General features: G+C 46.7%; 1 protein-coding gene across 1 annotated transcript in view; it reads left to right on the top strand.

Annotated features, from left to right (window-relative positions):
• Positions 1-873: 873 nt before the first annotated feature.
• CCNJL (cyclin J like) overlaps positions 874-21,242 on the top strand; it is a 64,209-nt gene continuing 43,840 nt past the window's right edge. The window contains exons 1-2 of the mRNA XM_065936381.1: positions 874-1,125; positions 1,516-1,630. Coding sequence (XP_065792453.1) covers positions 1,565-1,630 — 66 coding nt within the window. The 5' untranslated portion in view covers positions 874-1,125; positions 1,516-1,564. The remainder of the gene's footprint in view (positions 1,126-1,515; positions 1,631-21,242) is intronic.

The following is a 21,242-nucleotide window of genomic DNA, read 5'->3' as shown; positions in this document are numbered from 1 at the left end:
CAGGTGGGTACCTGCCTGTAGGAAACTAGTCAGAAACCAAAGCCTCCTTAGTAGCTATTGAGTGTTTTATACTTGTCATGGGGATTATCCCTTTATACGAATTGTCTTATTTAGTGATGCAGTATCTCCAGCAGATTGGTGCAATTTTTATTCCCAATTTTCACATGAGGGTTCCCAGGCTTAGACAGTCTAAGGAACATGGCAAAAGTCATCCAGTCGGTAGCTGGATTTGAAACCAGTCTGTGAATCTCCAAAAGTATCACAAAAAGCAATCAGTCTGTTGTTCCATCAGAGGGGCTGATTCAAGGGAGTGTCTTTCCGAAAACAAAGTAAAACTAAATTAAAAAGACAATGTTTTCCATTCACCTGACCCTCCAGAAACACTGGTTTTCTCCCAGTGTAACGAGTAGATCTATACTTTGCAGGAGCACAAAAACAAAATCCGTTGATTTACGAGCCTCCTTTAGAAACAGGGACTCGTGGATAATCAAGAGCGGGTCTGGGGGGCTTCCGTGGGAATTTTACATTTAGACATCCACCTCCGCATTGCAGAGCTAGTTAAAAAGAAAAAACAGGTGGAACCGACTAAAGGTAGGCTAGAACAGCGCACGCGAGAGACCGAACTTTCTGGGGGCATCCTGCCCGCGCCTTTCACGAGTGGCGCGCGCAGGTGGCGCCGCGGTCCCAGCGCTGCCGGCGTGAGCACACCGCGAGCCCCCGCGACCACCGGGAGCCCCCGCGAAGGTGAGAGGAAGCTTTCCGCCCCGGCGGGGGTGGAGTGCGGACAGGAAAAGCAGCCAGCTCGGGCGAAAGAAAGACTCCAATTCCCAGCCCCCCGCCCCGCGGGGTGCGGGGGCCGGCGGCGCATGCGCGAGGCCCGGCCCCCAATTCCCCCAGCGAAGGAGGGAGGCCCCCGGCGGCCGGGAGGCTGCGAGCCGCGGCGGGACCCGAGCGCACACAGGGGCGCGGCGGCGGCAGGGGCGAGCAGGGCTGCGGAGGCGGCCGTCGAGGGCTTGGAGCGCCCCGCGCCAGGGGCCCCTTCGCTTGCAGGCACCCGAGGGCACAGCCGGCTCGGCCCTGAGCAGGGCCCGGCGCCCGCAGCCCCCCACCTCCGGAGAGGGATGCGTGAGTTTCGCCCCAGCTGGAGGGCAGGATGTGGGAGCAGGACAAAGGCTGGGCGGCGGGGGAGGAGTTGGGGACGGCGAGCCGGTGGCCGCTGTCGGAGCCCGGGCCTCTGGAGAGCTAGCGGAGTCTGCAACTTTCTGTGCAACTTTTGCAAAAAGGAAGATAAAAATTCTGCAAGTTGTTGCAGAGCTCCAGGTCGCCTCAGGTTCCGCGAGTAAAGGGGAGGGGACCCTGCAACCTTCTTGGGATGGGAGGCGACCGCCCTCCGCTGAGTGGGGCTGAAGGGGGCGCCCGGCAGAGCCCCTGGCCGAGGACAAGAGAGGATGGGGATGCCGCGGGTAGGAGCTGGGGGGCGCGCTGCGGGCTCTGAAGTTGCCTGTGTCCACTCAGGGTGCGCCCTCAGAGCCCGGTAGCCTCGGAGAGCGGCGCTGCAGACGAGATGATGGACGAGCCGTGGTGGGAAGGGCGCGTCGCCTCGGACGTCCACTGCACCCTGCGCGAGAAGGTCAGTCCCTCCCCGTCCTTGTCACTCGCAGGACTGAGTATTTAAAGTCCCTTTCGCTCTTGACTCCATATCCTCAGGTCGCACTGCGTCGGAACTAGGAACTCGCGGTGCCTTTCTTTCCTTCTGCTCTTAGCCTCCTTCTGGGACAGTCGCGGGGAGAAGGGGAATGAGAAACGGGACTGCGGGAGCTTAAATTGATTTATCTGCATAGGAGCCCAGAGTTCTTAGACAACTAAACTCTACTCCTTAAGGTGGTATTTCCCATAGTATTGTCACCCGACATTATTTTAAAGGATACATGAACGGACTTAAAAAAAAATTATCGTGTATTTAATGTGCAATTTAAAAACATGTATCTCGCAAGCTCTAGTAAAATAAATGGTGCTGATTTTCCATTTATTGTAACGATATAGCAGTTCCTTTAAATATAAGTTTGTTTAAGTAAAAGTAGTGACACGATATAAAGAACAGTAAGGTTAATGCTAGACTAAGGCATATGTAGTAATGCCACACCCCAAATATATCTAGGATGGGACTGAATAAGATTTTAGAAACACTGATCTAAAGGAGAGGCTACAACACTAGGAAAATGTGGGGAGAAGGGCTGGTGCACTGGGATAACCCAGAGGGATGGGATGGGGAGGAAGATGGGATGGGGGTTCAGGATGGGGAACACATGTAAATCCATGGCTGATTCATGTCAATGTATGGCAAAAACCACTACAATATTGTAAAGTAATTAGCCTCCAACTAATTAACATAACTGGAAAAAAAAAACTGTGGGGAGAAAACCAGCACTCCCCTGTCCGTGTGCCTCCGCAGGCCGAAGGTGGGGACCACTGAAGTATGATCTCTGCTCTCCCCCACCCCTTAAGGGGAGAAGGGCTAATGGGCTCTGGGAAGGTGGCGGAGTCCAGGTGGGTTAGAAGTATGGCCTGTGTGTCTTGTCTCTTGCCCCTGGGCTGAGACTGGGAAGGGTGTTTTGGGGAACAGGTGTGAAATAAAAGGTGTGTATTGGTTTCCTAGGGCTGCTGGACAAGGTACCACAAACCTGGGGAGGTGATAAAAATGTGCTGTCTCACAAGCTGGAGGCTGGAAGTCTGAAATTAAGGTGTTAGCAGGGCCATGTTACTGCTTGGCTTTCCTTGGCTGGTGAATGCATCACTCTGTCTCTCTGCCTCTGTGGGCACATGGTGTTCTGTCGGTATGTCTGTCTGTGCCTCTGTTTTCTTGCCTTGTAAGGACACCAGTCGTTGGAATGGGGGCTGCTTTAATCCAGCATGACCTCATCTTAATTTAACTAGTTACATCGGAAAAGACCCTATTTCCAAATAAAGCCATTCTGAGGTTCTGGGTAGACATGAATTTTGGGGGGACACTCTCCAACCCAGTAGAGGGAGAAGTGTCTCCTTAGTGGAGCCCCTGAGTCCGTGCACAGACAGGTCTCACATCGAGTGCATTTGTACCCAATGTCTGTGGGGTTCTGCTTAGAGTCATTAGCTATTGAGTTTTTTCCTCATGAGGGGGTAGCTGTGTTCCAGTCAAATTATCTTATCTTTTTCCTATACCTACTTTTTTCTCTGTTTTGCATTGCTTGTCAGGGCTGTGGCTTTCCTCTGCTTCCCTTAGTTTTCTCCGCAGAACAGTATGGCCCAAGGTGCAAGCATATCAAGGTATCTGGAAAAGAAATCCAGATCTTGGTGGTTCAGTTAACATGCAAGGAGTAGGAGTGGTAGACCAGGTAATAAGGGTCTTAGTCCTTTCCTGGAGGTGGTGGCTAAATGAATTAGTGAGGCCTGCTGTAAAAACTCAGAGAAGGCAATGGCACCCCACTCCAGTACTCTTGCCTGGAAAATTCCATGGACGGAGGAGCCTGGTAGGCTGCAGTCCTTGGGGTCGCTAGGAGTCGGACACGACTGAGCGACTTCACATTCACTTTTCACTTTCATGCATTGGAGAAGGAAATGGCAACCCACTCCAGTACTCTTGCCTGGAGAATCCCAGGGATGGGGGAGCCTGGTGGGCTGCCGTCTGTGGGGTCACACAGAGTTGGACACGACTGAAGCGACTTAGCAGCAGCAGCAAAAATTGGGCTTCTTTGTTCTTTGCAGGTGCCAGTGGTTGTCAGTTCTGCTTGTAGCTTAGGGGACTGGCTTTGACCTCATTGGTTCTTTTCTGGCAGGAAGGATTTCTGAGAGCTTAGGGGCATGGCTTTGACCTCATTGGTTGTTTTCTGGCAGGAAGGATTTCTGAGAGCAGTATAAACTCAACCAGCTCAGTTACCTGAGAATCCTCGACCTTTCGTGTATAAATAAGAATGTTCTAATCTCTCCTTTAGCCACTCAAAGGAGCAGGGCAGGCAGTTGCCCATTAATTGTGCCTCACCATGTCATATTAGTTCACTGTTGGGCTGCCCACCTTGAGGGAGGATGGGTTTGTCCAGGTCTTACGTGTTAGAGATTGAAAACTCACTTGAGTTAATGCTCAGAGTCACCTGTGACTTGAAACTGGTCTTATTAGTTGAAATATAGGTGATTTATAATGTTGTGTCAGTTTCTGGTATACAGCAAACGGATTCAGCTATGCATATATATACATATTGTTTCATATTCTTTTCCATTACAAGATATTAAATATAGTTCCCTGTGCTGTACAGTGGGACCTTACTGTTTATTCATTCTCTATATAATAGTTTGCATCTGCTAATCCCAAACTCTTAGTTTATCCCTCCCTTCCCCTTTACCCCTTCAGTAACCATAACTTTGTTTTCAATGTTTGTGAGTCTGTTTCTGTTTTGTAAGTAAATTCATTTGTATCATATTTTAGATTCCACATGTAAGTGATATCATATGGTATTTGTCTTTTTCTTTCTGACTTAACTTCGCTTGGTGTGGTAATCTCTAGGTTCATTCATGTTGCTGCAAATGGCATTATTTGATTCTTTTTATGGCTGAGTAGTATTCCATTGTATATATATATATCACATCTTCATTCATTTGTTGATGGACATTTAGGTTGCTTCTATGTTTTGGCTATTGTAAATAGTGCCGCTGTGAACATTGGGTTGTGAATGACATTTCAAATTTGTGCTTTCTCTGGGTATAAACCCAGGAGTGGGATTGCTGGATCATATGGCACCTCAATTTTTGTTTTCTTTTTGAGGAATTTCCATACAGTTTTCCATAGTGGCTGCACCAGTTTACATTCACACTAACTGCTAAGGAGGAGTCCCTCTTCTCTACACTCTTTCCAGCATTTTTATTGTTTGTAGACATTTTAATGATGCCCATTCTGAGCAGTATGAGGTGATACCTCATTGTAGTTTTGACTTTGGTTTCTCTAAAAATCAGTGATGTTGAGCATTTTTTCATGTAACTAATCGTCATCTATCTGTGTTTGGAGAAATGTCTGTTTAGGTCTTCTGCCCAATTTTTGATTGGGTTGTTTGTTTTTTTGTTATTGAGTTGTATGAGCTGTTTGTATATTTTGGAAATTGAGCCCTGTAGGTCACCTCATTTATGAATATTAAAGTACTCCTTTAAGCATCCTACCTGGCCCTACTGCTTCTGTTGAAGCAGACTTAGAGCTCCTCCTCATTTAACTACTTTTCTGGTGGGGCCTGGGGGTGCCAGCCAGTACAGGGGAGTCAGGATTCTTCCCCATCACTCCTGTGCCCTTGAACTTCTTCACTGAACATGAGAGGAGCAGATCATCCCCACCAGGCTGGTGGTGACAGTGAGGCTGTTAGTGATGCTTTTCAGGCATATGGCCCAAGGAGTGTCCGGAGTAGACTGACTCCCACTTTTTTTTTTCTTTCTTTCTTTCTTTTTTTTTTTTTTTGGCCAAAAGAGGCATCCAGCCATTTAAAATGAGTGGGTTCTGGAGACGCATGATGGAATTAGGGCAGGGGATGGCTCTCAGCTTGAGGCCCAGCTTCCTGGTCCTTCGAGCCTCTCTCCCCTCCCCCAAGGGTCCTGGCCCCATCCTCATGCTTCCCTCATGGTCCTGTCACCTGTGTCCTACTCAACAGGCTCTGAGCCTCTCGCAGGCGTGACATATGCTTTGTGATATCTCAGTGCTCCCAGACTGATGTGTGGTATGGAGGGAAAACAAGGGGTGTCCACTGCCTCACCCACTGCGGGCACAGCGCTTGGGGGAGCACAGAGGAGAAGGACCAGGCTCAGATGGTGGTGCAGGAGTGCTCCCCAGATGGTGGTGCAGGAGTGCTCCCCAGGGCCCCTCTGCTGGCCTTGAGCATGTCCCAGGAGGTGGCCCTGGCCTGGTGGGGGCAGTCCATGTGAGCGGCTGCGGTGCTGGCTGCGGTGTCCGTGACAGGATCAGGCGAAGGCTGCCTCCTGGCCTCCTATGACTTAGACAGCAGATAGTCTCCTTCTCTTCTTGGATATTGTTGGGGTGGGGAGAGAAACGAGGAGGGACTGGGAAAAGAATTCCCCACAAAGACAGATCTACTGACCTGGACCAAAGTCCTGTCTTGGGATCATAGGAAAAGAACTACAGGTTTAGCCCAAATAATAGAAACCTAAACCATTCCTCCCACACTTCTGCCGGGAGGTTTCATTTTCCTTCCTGAATTTTATCTTTGGACGAGCAGTACAGTAGATAGAACTCGCTCTGGCCTCCTTTTGACTTATGTCCATTTTACACATAATCATCATTCCAGTTAGGAGGAAGTGCTTATGTTAGTAAAACAGAATGTTTAATAGCTCTCATCACTGTGATTTAAGGCTTCTTGGGTATGTGGAAGACTTTCTGAATATGGGGATTTGAGGGGAGTACTTAGGGAAGAAGTACCCCCACCCTCCCGAAGCCCCGTTGACAGCGCTGGTAGCTTTCTCTTCCAGGAGTGTGCCAGAGGCCTCCCCTCTTCCTCCATCAAGCCCCCTCTTCCTCCATCAGGCATCCACCTTCTCCCAGGATCGGAGTCACATGGTACCTTGGGGGTCTTTTCCATCACCCCAGATTTGAGATCTTCAGGGCAAGCAACCAGGGAATGTATATTCCCTAAAACAGCCAGTTTTCTCTTCCCAGCCAGTTTTCCTGAAGCTGGCTTTCTTGTACACTTAAAGGCCTTTAACTGTGTGAGACTGTTTTTTGAGCCAGTGGAGTGTTAAAGGACATTTTTACTGATCTGTGACTAAATTTACACAGAGAACTTCTGAAACACCAACAGAAATGATGTTTAGTGATGATAATGTTAGTGGCTACTGTTTTTTGAGCACTTCCTATCTTTCAGGCAGTGTGCCAGGCACACCCCGGTGTATTATCTCACTTACACCTCATATCTGCCCTGGTTCTGGGACTGACCCTGTAGATGGAAACTCTAAGACAGAGTGTGTCAGTAACTGTCGTGAGATCAAATCCCTGCTTGTATCAGAGCCTGAACATAAATTTGTTTGGGAGAAAACCACCCATTTTAACCAAGAATGGAAGTACAACGCCAGGAACAATCAAGGCTCTGCTCTCTGTGACACTGTAAGCTCTGTATCTTAGTTTGTGGTCCGATGACTCTCCAAGGGCTGGGTTCTCCCTAAACCATCCTGAGAAACCTGGGTGTTGGGAGTTGCTGACTGAGAGGGCAGGGCCTCCCTTATCTGGCCCTGGTGGGTCCATGGTGCTTCTCACCTTGAAGCGATCTGGCCTCCGCTGTTGCCTGCCTCCGGGGTGCACCCGGAGGGCTGTTCCTGTTTCTCCTGGCCCTGGAAAGGGTGAGATGCCTCGGGACCTTTCTCTTCCTGGAACTCTGACAGCAGCATGTGGTAGGATGTCACCCCAGCTCTGTCCTTCACCTGGATTAAAACCACACTGTCTTCTAGTGACCCCTAAAGCGCATACATTCTTTTATTTTTCTTTTCCAACATCCATATTCCCCCTTCTCACTCCTCCCCTTACATTCCTTGAATGTCCCCACTGCAGAGCTGAACATCTGTCTCCTTGTAGAAGGTGTTGACCCAGGTTACCTCTTACTTGGTTTTTCTGTTCCCTTTGCCTCATTTTTGGGTTTCTGCACCCCCAGGGAGCAGCTCTTCCTAAATCATGAGGCACACCCAGGTCCACCCATGAGAAAATGTTGCACATACTGGGATGTGTCTGCCCAGCTGAGTTCCAGGAATGTGTCACCCAGGCCTTTCAAACCCAAATGCTGGCTCGGACAAGCCCTTGGGTACTGACAGGGGCGCCTTGAGGTGATGGCCTTCAAGTGGGAAGACAACCAGCCCAGAGGTAAGGGTGAAGCTTTTAGCGTAAGCAGAAGTTTCTGGCGTGCATCCTCCAGAGCTGATGCAGGCTGCCCTGGAGGTGTGTGCAGAGAGAGGATGGAAGGTGGATTGAGAAATGGGACTTAGAGACAGGAGGAGATGGCCTTCAAAGTGGCATCTGGCTTGCAGACTCCCTGACTTCTCTACCTTACCTGTTTTCTCTAGGAAGCTGGGGACAAAACTGAACCAGAACTTGGCATTTTCTCTCGAGTCCTAGCAGCCTTAGATTGTGGAAGCCCCCAGTGTGCCCTCGACACAGCTGAGACTAGATCTTTGCACGTTATCCGTTATCTGTGGAAGAAGCAGATTATCTCGAAGGCTCCCTTTCACCTGTAAACCAGGAGAGTGATTCCTGCTCTCTGTCTTCCAGGTATCCTGGGAGAAAATGGGTATGGGTATCCTCCTTCCAGATCCCAGGCCTCTGGATTGTGGAGTGGGGAAGGGTCTTGGCAGGCATCCTAGTTGGCTTGGGAAGTCTGTGCTCCCTAAGTGAAGGGAGGACAGTTAAGACTTTGGGTTGGCTCTGTTCCCTTGCCCTTGACTTGTTTTTTGTCTTCCTAAACCACACAGCCGCTTGGGTAAAGGGAGTGTAGCCAGCAATTCTCTCTGAGAGAACCTGGCAGAAAGAGGTGACATTGTTGGTCTGCTGTTTCTTTTCTTTCTTTCTCTTCTTTTGGCCAACGCTACGCAACTTGCAGGAGCTTAGTTCCCTAACCAGAGGTCGAACCCATGCTCCTGCAGTGGAAGCACCGACTCCTAACCACTGGATGGCCAGGGATTTCCCTTCATTTTTTAAAAAAAGTTATTGAACACATAAAGTACGTTTTTTGTTCTCTAGGAAACTATGAAAATAAATACAAGCAAACAGAAGAAAGTAATAGTCCCCCCACGATCCCACTGCTTGGAGTGATCTGCTGACATTTTAGTGTAGGTTCTTCTGTTTTTGTGTGTGTGTGTGTGTGAGATCACATTTTTATAGAGCTTTTATTTAGTGAAGATAGAAAATATCTTTTCTTAAAACACTATTGATTTCGTAATATATCATGCTCACATTTCCATATCATTCTTCTTCTCCCAATCCTGATTATTGAACTTTTGCAAAAAATTTGCAACAATTCATTGCATTTATTTAGAATAGACAATATAAGAACATGATAAGAGGAAAAAAACACACATGAAAGGTTGGATGGTGAAGGGGCTCTAGTTCCCTCCCTGAAAGGTACCACTGACTCCAATTTCTCCCGAATCTTTCCAGCATTATCCTGTGTATGAACAAACCATGTGCGTGTGTTCTGACCCAAGTGGTAGTAGAATTTATACACGTCCCTGTAACATTTGATTTTTTAAATGTTTACATTTTAATAATTTATATATTTTTATGAAACCACCAACAGAAGCTCCATGACCAGAAGGGAATTTTTTTGGTCTTTTCTGCTCACTGTAACAATAAAGGTATAGCATAGATACTCAATATATTTGTGTTGAATGAATGAATGAAATGTTTCTTTTTGACCATTTTTTATCTAAATGTATACATTTTATTTTATATAAATGTTGTCATAGTGTATTACATTATATTATAGTTTCATAGCAATTTTTTTGTTAACTGTATATACTAAATAACTTTCTAAGTTAACTGTTGGTCTACAGGTATCATGCGTAATGTTTCATTGTATGGATATACCATGATTGAATTAACTCATTTCTTTGTTGGATACTTAAATGAGCTGCTTATTCATTTTTTTAAGCTGAAGTTAATTTATATATGATACAACACACAGATCTTAAGTGGTTATGCAGTTTTGAGTATACAGCAAGTTTTGACAAATGTATATACATGTAGCAACCACCATAGTCAAGAGATAAAACATTGCCATCAACCTAGAAAGTTCCCAGGTACCTTTTCTCAGTCATTCACCCCATCTTGCTCCCAACCCCAGGCAATCACTGAGCTGTTTTTTGTCTGTGTGGATTAGTTTGTCTTTTCCAGAGTGGAAATGGAGTTACATGTATATGCTGTTTTCTCTCTGTCTTTTTAAACCTTAGTTTTTTAACACTTTTGAGATTCCCCTGTATTGTATCTATTAGGAGTTTATTTCTTTTTTATTGCTGAGTAATATTCCACTGTATGTATATTAGATAATTTGTCCATCCCCCTCTTGATGGCCTTTTGGGTCATTTCTCTTATACCATTTGATTTTATACAACACTACAGTGGTGATCCTACTCTGCTGTTTATGAGTGTGCTCATGAGAATAAATGCCTAGAATGGAATTGCTTGTCACAGGGTGTGATTTTAAGAACTTTATATTTCCCCAGTTAATAAATTCTCAAAAGTTGCACCAGCTTTCACTCGAACCAGTGGTGTTGGAGGGTGTCTGCTTCCCAGTAACTTTGCCAACCCTGGTATTAGCCTTTTCTAAAAGTCCAGGGACTTTCCTGGTGGTCCAGTTGTTAAGAATCTGCCTTGCAATGCAGGGGACGAGGGTTCAATCCCTGGTTGGGGAATTAAGATCCTACATACCTGGAGTAACTAAACCCACACACCAAAACTACTGAGCCTGCGAGCCAAAACTAGAAAGCGCATGCACCGCAACGAAGATCCCACATGCTGCAACTAAGACAAATAAAATAAATGGTAAAAAAAAGAAAAAGTCTGTTCTGTTTTAACAGGCCAAAATGGTGTCTCTTGTCTGTGTTTAAAAAGAATCAGAGAGACACAGATGTACAGAGCAGAATTTTGGACTCTGTGGGAGAAGGCAAGGGTGGGATGTTTGGAGAGAACAGCATCAAAATGTATATTATCTAGGGTGAAACAGATCACCAGCCCAGGCTGGATGCATGAGACAAGTGCTTGGACCTGGTGCACTGGGAAGACCCAGAGGAATCGGGTGGAGAGGGAGGTGGGAGGGGCGATCGGGATGGGGAATACATGTAAATCCATGACTGATTCATGTCAATGTATGACAAAAACCACTACAATATTGTAAAGTAATTAGCCTCCAACTAATAAAAATAAATGAAAAAAAAAAAAAAAAAAGAATCAGGAACCCTGAATAGGAAAAGTACTAAAAGATGCAAAGGAAGGGGTAGAGAACTCTGAACACTTTCTGGGGTCCGGGGATGCCCATCTGCAGCAGAGAACCATCCTGAGACTCGTGTCATGCTAGGGGAGGCCTGCTCACCTTCAGCTCTGACCACAGAACTCTCCAAGCTCCCCCTGAGCCCCTCCACTGCAGCGTGTGCTTCCCTCTATCCTCGCATGGCAGTTACTTGGAAACTGAATCCTGAGGCTGAATTTGAATTGTCCTGAGGCACTGGCTCCCTTGCAGGTCACTGGAGCAGATGGTACCAGAGCCTGATGTTCTCTTGGTAGGGACATCCTTGCTGGTAGCACCAGCTCCTTACTTACTGAGTCGAAAAATGGTCATCTAGTGACTTGAGTGGGTGGGCTGGGGTGACAGGGAGGGGTAGGGAGGATCATAAGAACAGCAAGAAGCATCAGGAATTGGATTGACTGAATTATTGTAAAGAAAAGTAGAAAACCTCAGTGCCCATCGGAGAGGAATTGGTTTCAGTGTGGTTCATCCACTCACTAAAATAGGTGGAATTATTAGATGTGACAAGGTATATAACTTTATACTTAATAACAATTGATTTTTCTGATCATTGTAAAAGTGACCAAATGACTTAATACTTCTGAATCTTTGGAGTGAACTTGTCCTTTTTTATTATAGAAATTTAAAAAGATATACAAAAGTAGAGAGAATAGTGGAGTGAATTCCCGTGTACTCTCCACCTAGCTTCAGTACCTGCTTCATCTTCCCCGGACAGCATGTCATTTCACCCATAAATATCTACTAAGAGATAAAGGCCATTTTAAAACAGCACAACACCTATGCCATTCTTACAAAACTCACTATCATTCATTAATAGTCTTCTATGGCTCAGTTCATGTTCCGTTCTCCCAGCTGTCTCATAAATGGCTTTTATAGTTGTTTTGTTCCAATTATGATCCAGATAAGGTCCATGCATTACATTTTCTTAATTGAATGACGGGTTCTTTAAATTCTATAGTGCTATAAAATTTTCAGAAGTTTCACATACATGATTTAATATAATCCTGTAATAACACTTTTTTAAAATCCCCCTTCTCCTATATTGTCTCTCCTCTTTTCCTCTCCCCACTGGTAACCAGTAATTTGTTGTTTATATCTGTAAGTCTGATTCTGTGGTTGATATCTGTAAGTCTGATTCTTTTTGGTTATATTCACTGGTTACATTTTTTACATTCCACATATAAGTGATGCCATACAATATTTGTCTTTCTCTGACTTATTTCACTTAGCATCCATCAATGTTGCTGCAAGTGGCAAAATTTCCTTCTTTTTAGGGCTGAGTAGTATTCCATTGTATATATGTATACACCACATCTTCCTTATCCATTTAGCTGTTGAAGGACAGTTAGGTTGCTTCCATACCTTGGTAGTTGTAAACAATGTAGCTTTGAACGTTGGATTACGTGTATCTTTTTGAATTTGTGTCTCTGGTTTTTTCGGCCATCTGCCCAAGAATGGAGTTGCTTGGTCATATGGTAGTTCTATTTTAATATTTTGAAAAATCTTTATACTGTTTTCCACAGGGCTGTTTCAGTTTGCATTTCTACAAGCAGTGTAGGAGGGTTCTCTTTTTTTCCTCCACATCCTTGCCAACATTTGTTATTTGTATTTTTTTTTCCCTTTTGGTTGTTTTTTTTTCCCTTTTCCTTCTGCTGGGTCTTTGTCCTTGTGAATGGGCTTTCTCTAGTTGCGGCAAACGGGGGGTGCTATTCTTTGTTGCCATGCATGGGCTTCTTGTTGCAGCGGCTTCTCTTGTTTCGAAGCACCAGCTTTAGGGCAGTCAGGTACTAAGGCTCACAGGCTTCAGTAGTTGCAGCCCATGGTTTTGTTAGTTGTGGTTCCCAGGGCTTTAGAGCAGGGCTCAGTAGTTGTGGAACACTGGCTTAGTTGCTCTGTGGCACGTGGAATCTTCCCAGACCAGGGATCAAACCCGTGTCTCCTGCATTGGCAGGTGGATTCTTTTTTTTTTGGCAGGTGGATTCTTATGCCCTGTACCACCAGGGAAGTCCATTACTTAAGTTCTTTTTGATGATGGCCATTCTATAGATGTCAGGTGACGTCTCGTGGTTTTCATTTGCCTTTCCCTGATGATTATTGATGTTGAGCATCTTTTCATGTGCCTGTTGGCCACCTGCATTTCCTTTTTTTTTTTTTTTTATTTTTTTTTATTTTTTATTTTTTATTTTTTAATTTTTCTTTTTTTTTTATTTTTTATCCTTTTTTAAAAAGTCTGTTTAGCAGCATCGAAACATGTATATTATCAAGTGTGAAACAGATCCCCAGTCCAGGTTGGATGCATGAGACAAGTGCTCAGGGCTGGTGCACTGGGAAGACCCAGAGGGACGGGATTGGGAGGGAGGTGGGAGGGGGGTTCAGGATGGGGAACACATGTAAATCCATGGCTGATTCATGTCAATGTATGGCAAAAACCACTACAATATTGTAAAGTAATTAGCCTCCAACTAATAAAAATAATTGGGAAGACAAAAAAAAGTCTGTTTAGTTTTACCCTCTTTAAAATCCAGTTGTTTGTTTTTTTGATGTTGAATTGTATCAGGCATATCATTGCAAATAACTTCTACTATTCAGTAGGTTTTAAAAAATTATTCTTAAGTCTTTCATTCTGTAATGGTCTCCCTGCCTCCCATTGCCTTAAATTATTTTTCATGCCATTGAATTTTGGCTAAACCAGGTCATATGTCCTGAAGGACACCCCATATTCTTGATTTGACCTATTACTTCCTCATGGTGTCCTTAACTTCACTATTAAGTGTGACCTGTATAATTCTATACTCTGTGGGACTAGAACATTCTGTAACTTTCTTGTTCTCTAGCTGTCAGTCAAACATCACTTCCTCAGAAGAACCTTCCCTGACTTCCACACAAGGTCAGTGTGGGCCCCTGCTGTGTTCTTGATTATTCCTTCAGCACTGAGCACAATTTGTAATTGTATACTTATTAGTGGAGTCACTCCGTTTGTATCTCCCTGGAGGGCAGGTTTGTGAGGACAGGCTGGGACTGCGTCTCCCCAGTTCTGAGCAGAGCAGCTGCTGCATATGAGCGCACCCCCCCCCCCCCACCCCCCCATGGGTATGTGCTCATCACGGACGGCTGGTCTGGGGTCTGTGCCTTATAGTCCACACCTCACCTTCCTGGACCTCACTGTCTGGTGGGGTAGGTAGCATGGCTGCCAGTAACTCCATCTGCGGGGAGAGAAACAGCCTCCAAGGACTTCAGCACTTGGCCAGTAAGTGGGAGAGCTGGGACCTTAAAACCTCGCGATCTGCTGTCCGGAATCTGCCTTTCAGCAAGCAGAGTTGCATGCAGCCTTGAAGGCAGTGATGTGTAACAGGAACTTCCCCTGGCGGCGGGGCAACACCCGGGCACCCACACAGGGAGGTGAGAATGCGGGGGCGAGTGGTACAGAGCTGTTGGCTCTGAGTGGAAATCTCTCATGGGCCTCTTATGTTAACTTTCTGTTTGAAATAATTTCAAACTTAGCAGAGTTGCCAGCCCAGTACACAATTGTAAACACTTTAACACATTTGCCTTATCATCACCTTTTTCTTTCTTTAGGCGTTTTTTCCCCCTCTTGGATCAAGATGCAGATAAAATGCCCTTAACATTTCAGGGTTTCTTTTGCATGGTTACTTTTTTTTTTTTTCTAATTTATTTGACTGCGCTGGGTTATAATTTCACCCTGCAGGATCTTTAATTGTAGCATATGAGATCTAGTTCCCTGATCAGGGATCAAACCTGGGCTGTCAGCATTGGGAGCTCGGAGTCTTAGCCACTGGACACCTTGGAAGTCCCTACATGGTTTCTTTTAAGATGGGCCATAAATTCTGGGGGAATTTTGGTCAAATCACTAGCAGCACCTTCCCAGCAATGAATCCTCTCTGGAAGGCTGTTTGGGTGAAGGGGATAACAGCAGTCGGATCAGGAGGAAGGGTGGCCTGGCTCTGAGTCTGGGAAGGCACATTCTGGCTTATTTCCTTGGATTGTCCCATGCCTTGTTGGCCGACCACTTCTTTATCAGGCAGTGCTCTGGTTTTTCCAGTGGTCATGTATGGATGTGAGAGTTGGACCATAAAGAAGGCTGAGCACCGAGGAATTGATGCTTTTGAACTGTGGTGTTGGAAAAGACTCTTGAGAGTTCCTTGGACTGCAAGGAAATCAAACCAGTCAATCCTAAAGGAATATTCATTGGAAGGAGTGATGCTGAAGCTTAAACTCTAATACTTTGGCCACCTGATATGAAGAACTGACTCATTGGAAAAGACTCTGATGCTGGGAAAGATTGAAGGGAGGGGGAGAAGGGGACAACAGAGGATGAGATGGTTGGATGGCATCACCGACTCAGTGGACATGAATTTGAGCAAGCTCTGGGAGATGGTGATGGACAGGGAAGCCTGGCATGCTGCAGTCCATGGGGTTGCAAAACTTCGTCACCCGCAGACAGCGAGAAGCTGTACAGAATATATTACAGCCCCTAGCCTCACTCCTGGGGTGTTATTCTTAGTACAACTGAGGATAATCATCTCAGACCACTCCTGGCCATTGTATTTGTCAATGGTCGTAATAGCCAGTGAAAGTTAGCATAGCTCTTCCCCATTATTGGGTGCTTGTGTGCCTGACTTATGTTACCTTCCATTATCTAAATCCTCTGCTGCTGTTGCTGCTAAGTTGCTTCAGCCGTGTCCAGCTCTTGTGACCCCATGGACTGTATTCCGCCAGGCTCCTCTGTCCATGGGATTCTCCAGGCAAGAATACTGGAGTGGGTTGCCATGCCCCCCTCCAGGAGATCTTCCCGACCCAGGGATCAAACCTGTGTCTCTTAAGTCTTCTGCATTGACAGGCAGATTCTTTACTGCTAGTGCCATGTGGGAATCCTCTAAGTCCTCTAGTAGGTACTAAATTATCTTCATTTTACCCCCACTTTACAGATAAGACAGATGGTAAAGTTTACAGAGTTAAATAACTTACCCAAGGTCATGCAACAGGTAGATGAAAGAGCCAAGATTTGAACCCAGGCAGACTGGCTCCAAAGTGCACACTCTTAACCATTATACCCATGATGACAACCAGTTGCCTGGGAAAATACGAAAAGCTTCCAAAAGAAGGTGAGCCATAGAGGAATTTCATCTACTAGGGCCTAGGGCTGCAGCATATGGTGGTCATGCATTGGTGGTCTGCCTAGGGCAGTCTGGTGAGTAGTGGGCAGGCAGGTGAACCAGGAGTATTGGCTCTGGGATATGGGTCTCAGTGGATGTTTACACTTATCCTGAGACATAGAGAACTCTAAGGAGTGGGGACTGGATTACGGAAAATATCCTTGGCCTTGAAGACCTGGGTGTTGGCAGTGTTCCAAAGAGATGGCCTCTAAACCAGGGCAGGAAGTGGGAAGACTTGAGCGTATTAGGCAATAGGATCATAGGAACCAGTTAACAAACAGAGTGAAAGATTTAATGTTTCTTACTTGTTGGAACAAAGTAATTTTCCATTGCTGAGGGGTTGGCCTTTTTCATGGTGAAGACTGCTGTTGGAATGCTCCTTCCAGCAATTGCTAGTTTCTGTGTAATTTTTCAAGGCTCCCACTACCCTCTAAATTAAGAGAGTAGGTGTTTATCGGGTACCACATGCCAGACATTGATGAATGTTTGATGCACGTTATCTCATTTGATTGTTAAAGTTGATTAATTTGGGAAAGGAGTACATCAAGGCTGTATATTGTCACCTTGTTTATTAAACTTATATGCAGTGTACATCATGCGAAATGCTGGGCTGGATGAAGCAAAAACTGGAATCAAGATTGCCAGGAGAAATATCAGTAATCTCAGATATGCAGATAACACCACCCTTATGGCAGAAAGTGAAGAAGAACTAAAGAGCCTCTTGATGAAAGTGAAAGAGGAGAGTGAAAAAGCTGGCTTAAAACAGCATTCAGAAAACTAAGATCGTGGCATCCAGTCCCATCACTTCATGGCAAATAGATAGGGAAAGAATGGAAACAGTGACAGACTTTACTTTTTGGGGCTCCAAAATCACTGCAGATGGTGACTGCAGCCATGAAATTAAAAGATGCTTGCTCCTTGGAAGAAAAGCTATGACCAGCCTAGACACATATTAAAAATCAGAGACATTACTTTGCCAACAAAGGTCCATCTAGTCAAAGCTATGGTTTTTCCAGTGGTCATGTATGGATGTGAGAGTTGGACTATAAAGAAAGCTGAGCACCAAAGAATTGATGCTTTTGAACTGTGGTGTTGGAGAACACTCTTGAGAGTCCCTTGGACTGCAAGGAGATCCAACCAGTCAATCCTAAAGGAAATTAACCCTGAATATTCATTAGAAGGCTTCCCTGGTGGCTCAGAGGTTAAAGTGTCTGCCTCCAATGTGGGAGACTCTGGTTCAATTCCTGGGTTCGATCTCTGGGTCGGGAAGATCCCTTGGAGAAGGGATGGCAACCCTTCCAGTGTTCTTGCCTAGAGAATCCTATGGATGGAGGAGCCTGGTAGGCTACAGTCCACGGGGTCGCAAAGGGTCAGACATGACTGAGTGACTTCACTTTCACTTTCATTCATTGGAAGGACTGATGCTGAAGCTGAAACTCACTTTGGCCACCTGATGTGAAGAACTAACTCATTTGAAAAGACCCTGATCCTGGGAAAGTTTGAAGGCAGGTGGAGAAGGGGGCAACAGAGGATGAGATGGTTGAATGACATCACTGACTTGATGGACATGAGTTTGAGTAACCTCTGAGAGTTGTTGATGGACAGGGAAGCCTGGCGTGCTGCAGTCCAAGAGGTCGCTAAGAGTCAGACACAACTGAGGGACTGAACAGAATTAAAATGTCCTGACCAAGGCGGAGTTAGTTCTTGCATGCTGTTCCACCTTCATTCTTTCATTCAGCACGATTTTTAGCAGCTGATCACGTGCCATGCACTGCTAGCCACTGGGGATATAAGTGGTGAGCAAAACAAAATTCTCCACCTTCATGGAGCTTACTGCCAAGCATCAGGCTCACATGAAGTGCTTGTAAAGCACAGAGATATGCCCAGCTCCATCGCAGGAGGACTGGGTCAGCAAGACAGCAAATGGGGACTATAGTAGATTCCTAGGGCTACCTCAAACTGGGTGACTTACAATAGCAGAAGTGTATTCCCTTGTAGTTCTGGAGGCCAGAAGTCTGAAATCAAAGTGTTTACAGCCTCGTGCTCCCTTCAGAGGCTTGCAGGGAGGATCCTTCCTTGCTTCTTCCAGCATATGGTGGTTGCTGGCCATGCTCGACATTCCTTGGCGTGTAGCTTCATCAGTCTGTTCTCTGCCTCCATCCTCACCTGGCCCTCTTCCTGTGTTTGTCTTTGCCTGGTCTTCCCTCTGTGTGTCTGTGTGTCTCTGTTTTCTCTTCCTATAAGGACACCAGTCATTGGATTAGGGCCCACTCTAATCAGGTATGACCTCATTTTATCTTGATTACCTTTGTAAAGACACTATTTCCAAATAAGGTCACATTCTAGGGTTCTGGGTGGACGTGAATCTGGCAGAGATGCTATCCAACTCAGTGCGGGAGGTTGGGGGGGACAGCCTCCATGTTTCAGTAGATCCCCAGGAGATTCCAGTGCCTGTGATCAACACCACAGGTGCGGGAGCCCAGATCAGCAGGGGACTGGAATCCCAGCTGGAGCAGCTGGGGCTTAGTGGTGGTGGTTACCACTACCGACCTGTTTCTGGCTGCACAGTAGGGTCAGGATGCCCAGGAGAATGCATCAAAAGGAATCTGGAAATTAGGGCAGGTAGCTGAAAGTGTGGCGTGAAAGCCACAGCTTTGGAATGGTGACCCAGGGGAAAAGGAGAAGAGTTGTGAGGGTTGAACCTATTGCAAAGAACCAGCATGGAAGGGGGCACACCATGACCCCTGCCCCTAGGTGACAGAGGGTGTGGAAGAATGAGGGGCACCTCCAGTTCAGAAGGTGTGGGACAGGGTCGTATCAGGAAGCTGTTAAGGAAGACCTCAGGGGGTGGTGGCGTTTTATGGGGGGGGTGTAAGGGTATCACCCTGGGAGTGGGGGGAGGGGGTTGCTCAGACTTGCCTTTGTGCCCTGAAGGGCAGTGGCTCTGTCTCCTGGGAATGAGGAAGTGTGTTTGGAGCTGGCCCTCCTATGATTTGCAGACTTGGGGGGGCTCCATGAGAGGTGGGGTGGCTTGGGGTGACCTGTCTCTGCTGGAAGGAAGCTGCAGGCCAGACAGCAGCAGGAGAGGATGTGACCAGCCTTGCTGGCTTCATGTACCGCAGGCCACCCTCTCGAGGATGTTGAAATAATGTTCCCGCAGAGAAGTTGATTCTTTACGGAAAATGCCTCCTTGGGCTCTATGAAGCAATCGGTTCGCGAGGGGGAGGGAGGGGTTGGGTGATCCTCCGGCTTTGCAGGGCCTCCCAGGTCTCCAACCTGTCCTCCTGAGGCCTCTGAAGAATCAGCCCACCCCTCCCGTTTCTCTCTCCCTTCCCATTTGCAAGTCTCCACTTCCTGCTGGTCACCTTGGTTACCCACGGTGTTTCTTCACCGTCTTGCTGCTCTTTGTTCTCAGGCGGACTCAAGCCCTGGAGCTGTTTCCCAAGCAGCTGGCCCGGTGCCTGGAGGCCCAGCCTCCCTAGGGAGGCAGCAGTTGGCAGCAGGGAGGAAGAGCTTGGTGGGAGGCACTGGGAGGAGACCCCGAGTGGGTTTCTTTCAGTGGCTGGTGTGGGAGGGCAGCTCCTCCCTGCTCTGCACCTTGGCCTGTTTGTGCAGCAGTTGTCACACTCAAAGCCGTGTCCCACCCCAGGCCTGGCCAGCTCCTCTGACGTCCACGCCAGGATTTGCCACTGACCTGCAGTGTGGCCTGGGCCATTGCACTTCCGAGCCTCAGTCTCCTGGGTTCTGCTAGTCTTAGTGGCAGTTCCCCTGCCTGGGTTCAGTTGTTGGGGGGCATCTCTGTGTAGAGAAGCAATGTCAGAAGGACACGTAACGAGACTTGTATGGACTCACAGTTATCTCCCAGTGTGGGATTACTGGTGATTTAATGTTCTTAGTACTCATCGTATTTTCTAAAATTTCTATAGGGGTGGTGCTGCTGCTGCTGCTAAGTTGCTTCAGTCGTGTCCGACGCTGTGTGACCCCATAGACAGCAGCCCACCAGGCTCCCCCATCCCTGGGATTTTCCAGGCAAGAGTACTGGAGTGGACTGCCATGGCCTTTATTTTATAAATGGTTTCATATAACATTATTTTGGAAGGAAAACACAAGCCTAAATAATCCCATGGAGGCCCCAAAACATAGTGTTAAGAGCACAGAGTCAGAAAGCCCAGATTCAGATATGTCCTTCATTAACTGGATCGCCTTCAGCAGGTTACTTAGCGTCTCTGAGCCATCCTGGTCTGGAGCACCAGGACGCCAATGATCCCCATCTCGTGGCCCCGTTGGAGGATGAGAGGACAAAATGCATGAGACATAGTGTCTGGCTAATGACATATAAGCTTTCAAATTATGTATATGATACATATATATGAAATGTGAGGTTATATAAAACTATTCATCATAATGAGCAAATCCAGATTCTTATGAAGACCAGAAGGGAGGTATAATCCAGGAGAAAGAGAAAGCTCTGTCCTTGCCTTGGGGTAGTATGTACCTCAGTCTTATCTAGTAACAACAGAGGTTATCAAGGAGGAACCCAGGTCTGTGTTTATGGAGGACAGGATGCTGCCAAAGTTATATATATATTTGTGTGAGATGGGCTTCCCTGGTGGCTTAGCAGTAAAGAATCTGCCTGCAATGAAGGAGTTGCTGGAGACATAGGTTCGATCCCTGGGTTGGGAAGACCCCCTGGAGGAGGGCATGGCAACCCACTCCAGTATTCTTGCCTGGAGAATCCCGTCCATAGACAGTGGAGCCTGGCGGTCTACGGTTCACAGAGTTGCAAAGAGTCGGACACGACTGACATGACTGAGCACACATCACGGCACAGGCAGGCGGGAGTTAATCTGGGGTCCAGTCCCTGGACCCCTCAGGGCAGGACACCCAGCACCTGGCTGCCTGGGATTTCTGTGGCTGACATCTTTGACCTCCTGTGCCCCTCCTAGCCTCCTTAATACTGCTGCCACGTGGGGGTTCTTACCAGGGGCCATTCTGCAGGTGGAGGCTGTGGTTGTCCATCTCAGCAAACTTTTCAGCTAGTCTC

This window comes from Muntiacus reevesi, chromosome 1, assembly GCF_963930625.1.
Source record: "Muntiacus reevesi chromosome 1, mMunRee1.1, whole genome shotgun sequence".
Taxonomy (NCBI): Eukaryota; Metazoa; Chordata; class Mammalia; order Artiodactyla; family Cervidae; genus Muntiacus; species Muntiacus reevesi.
This window is presented reverse-complemented; position numbering and strand designations above follow the sequence as displayed.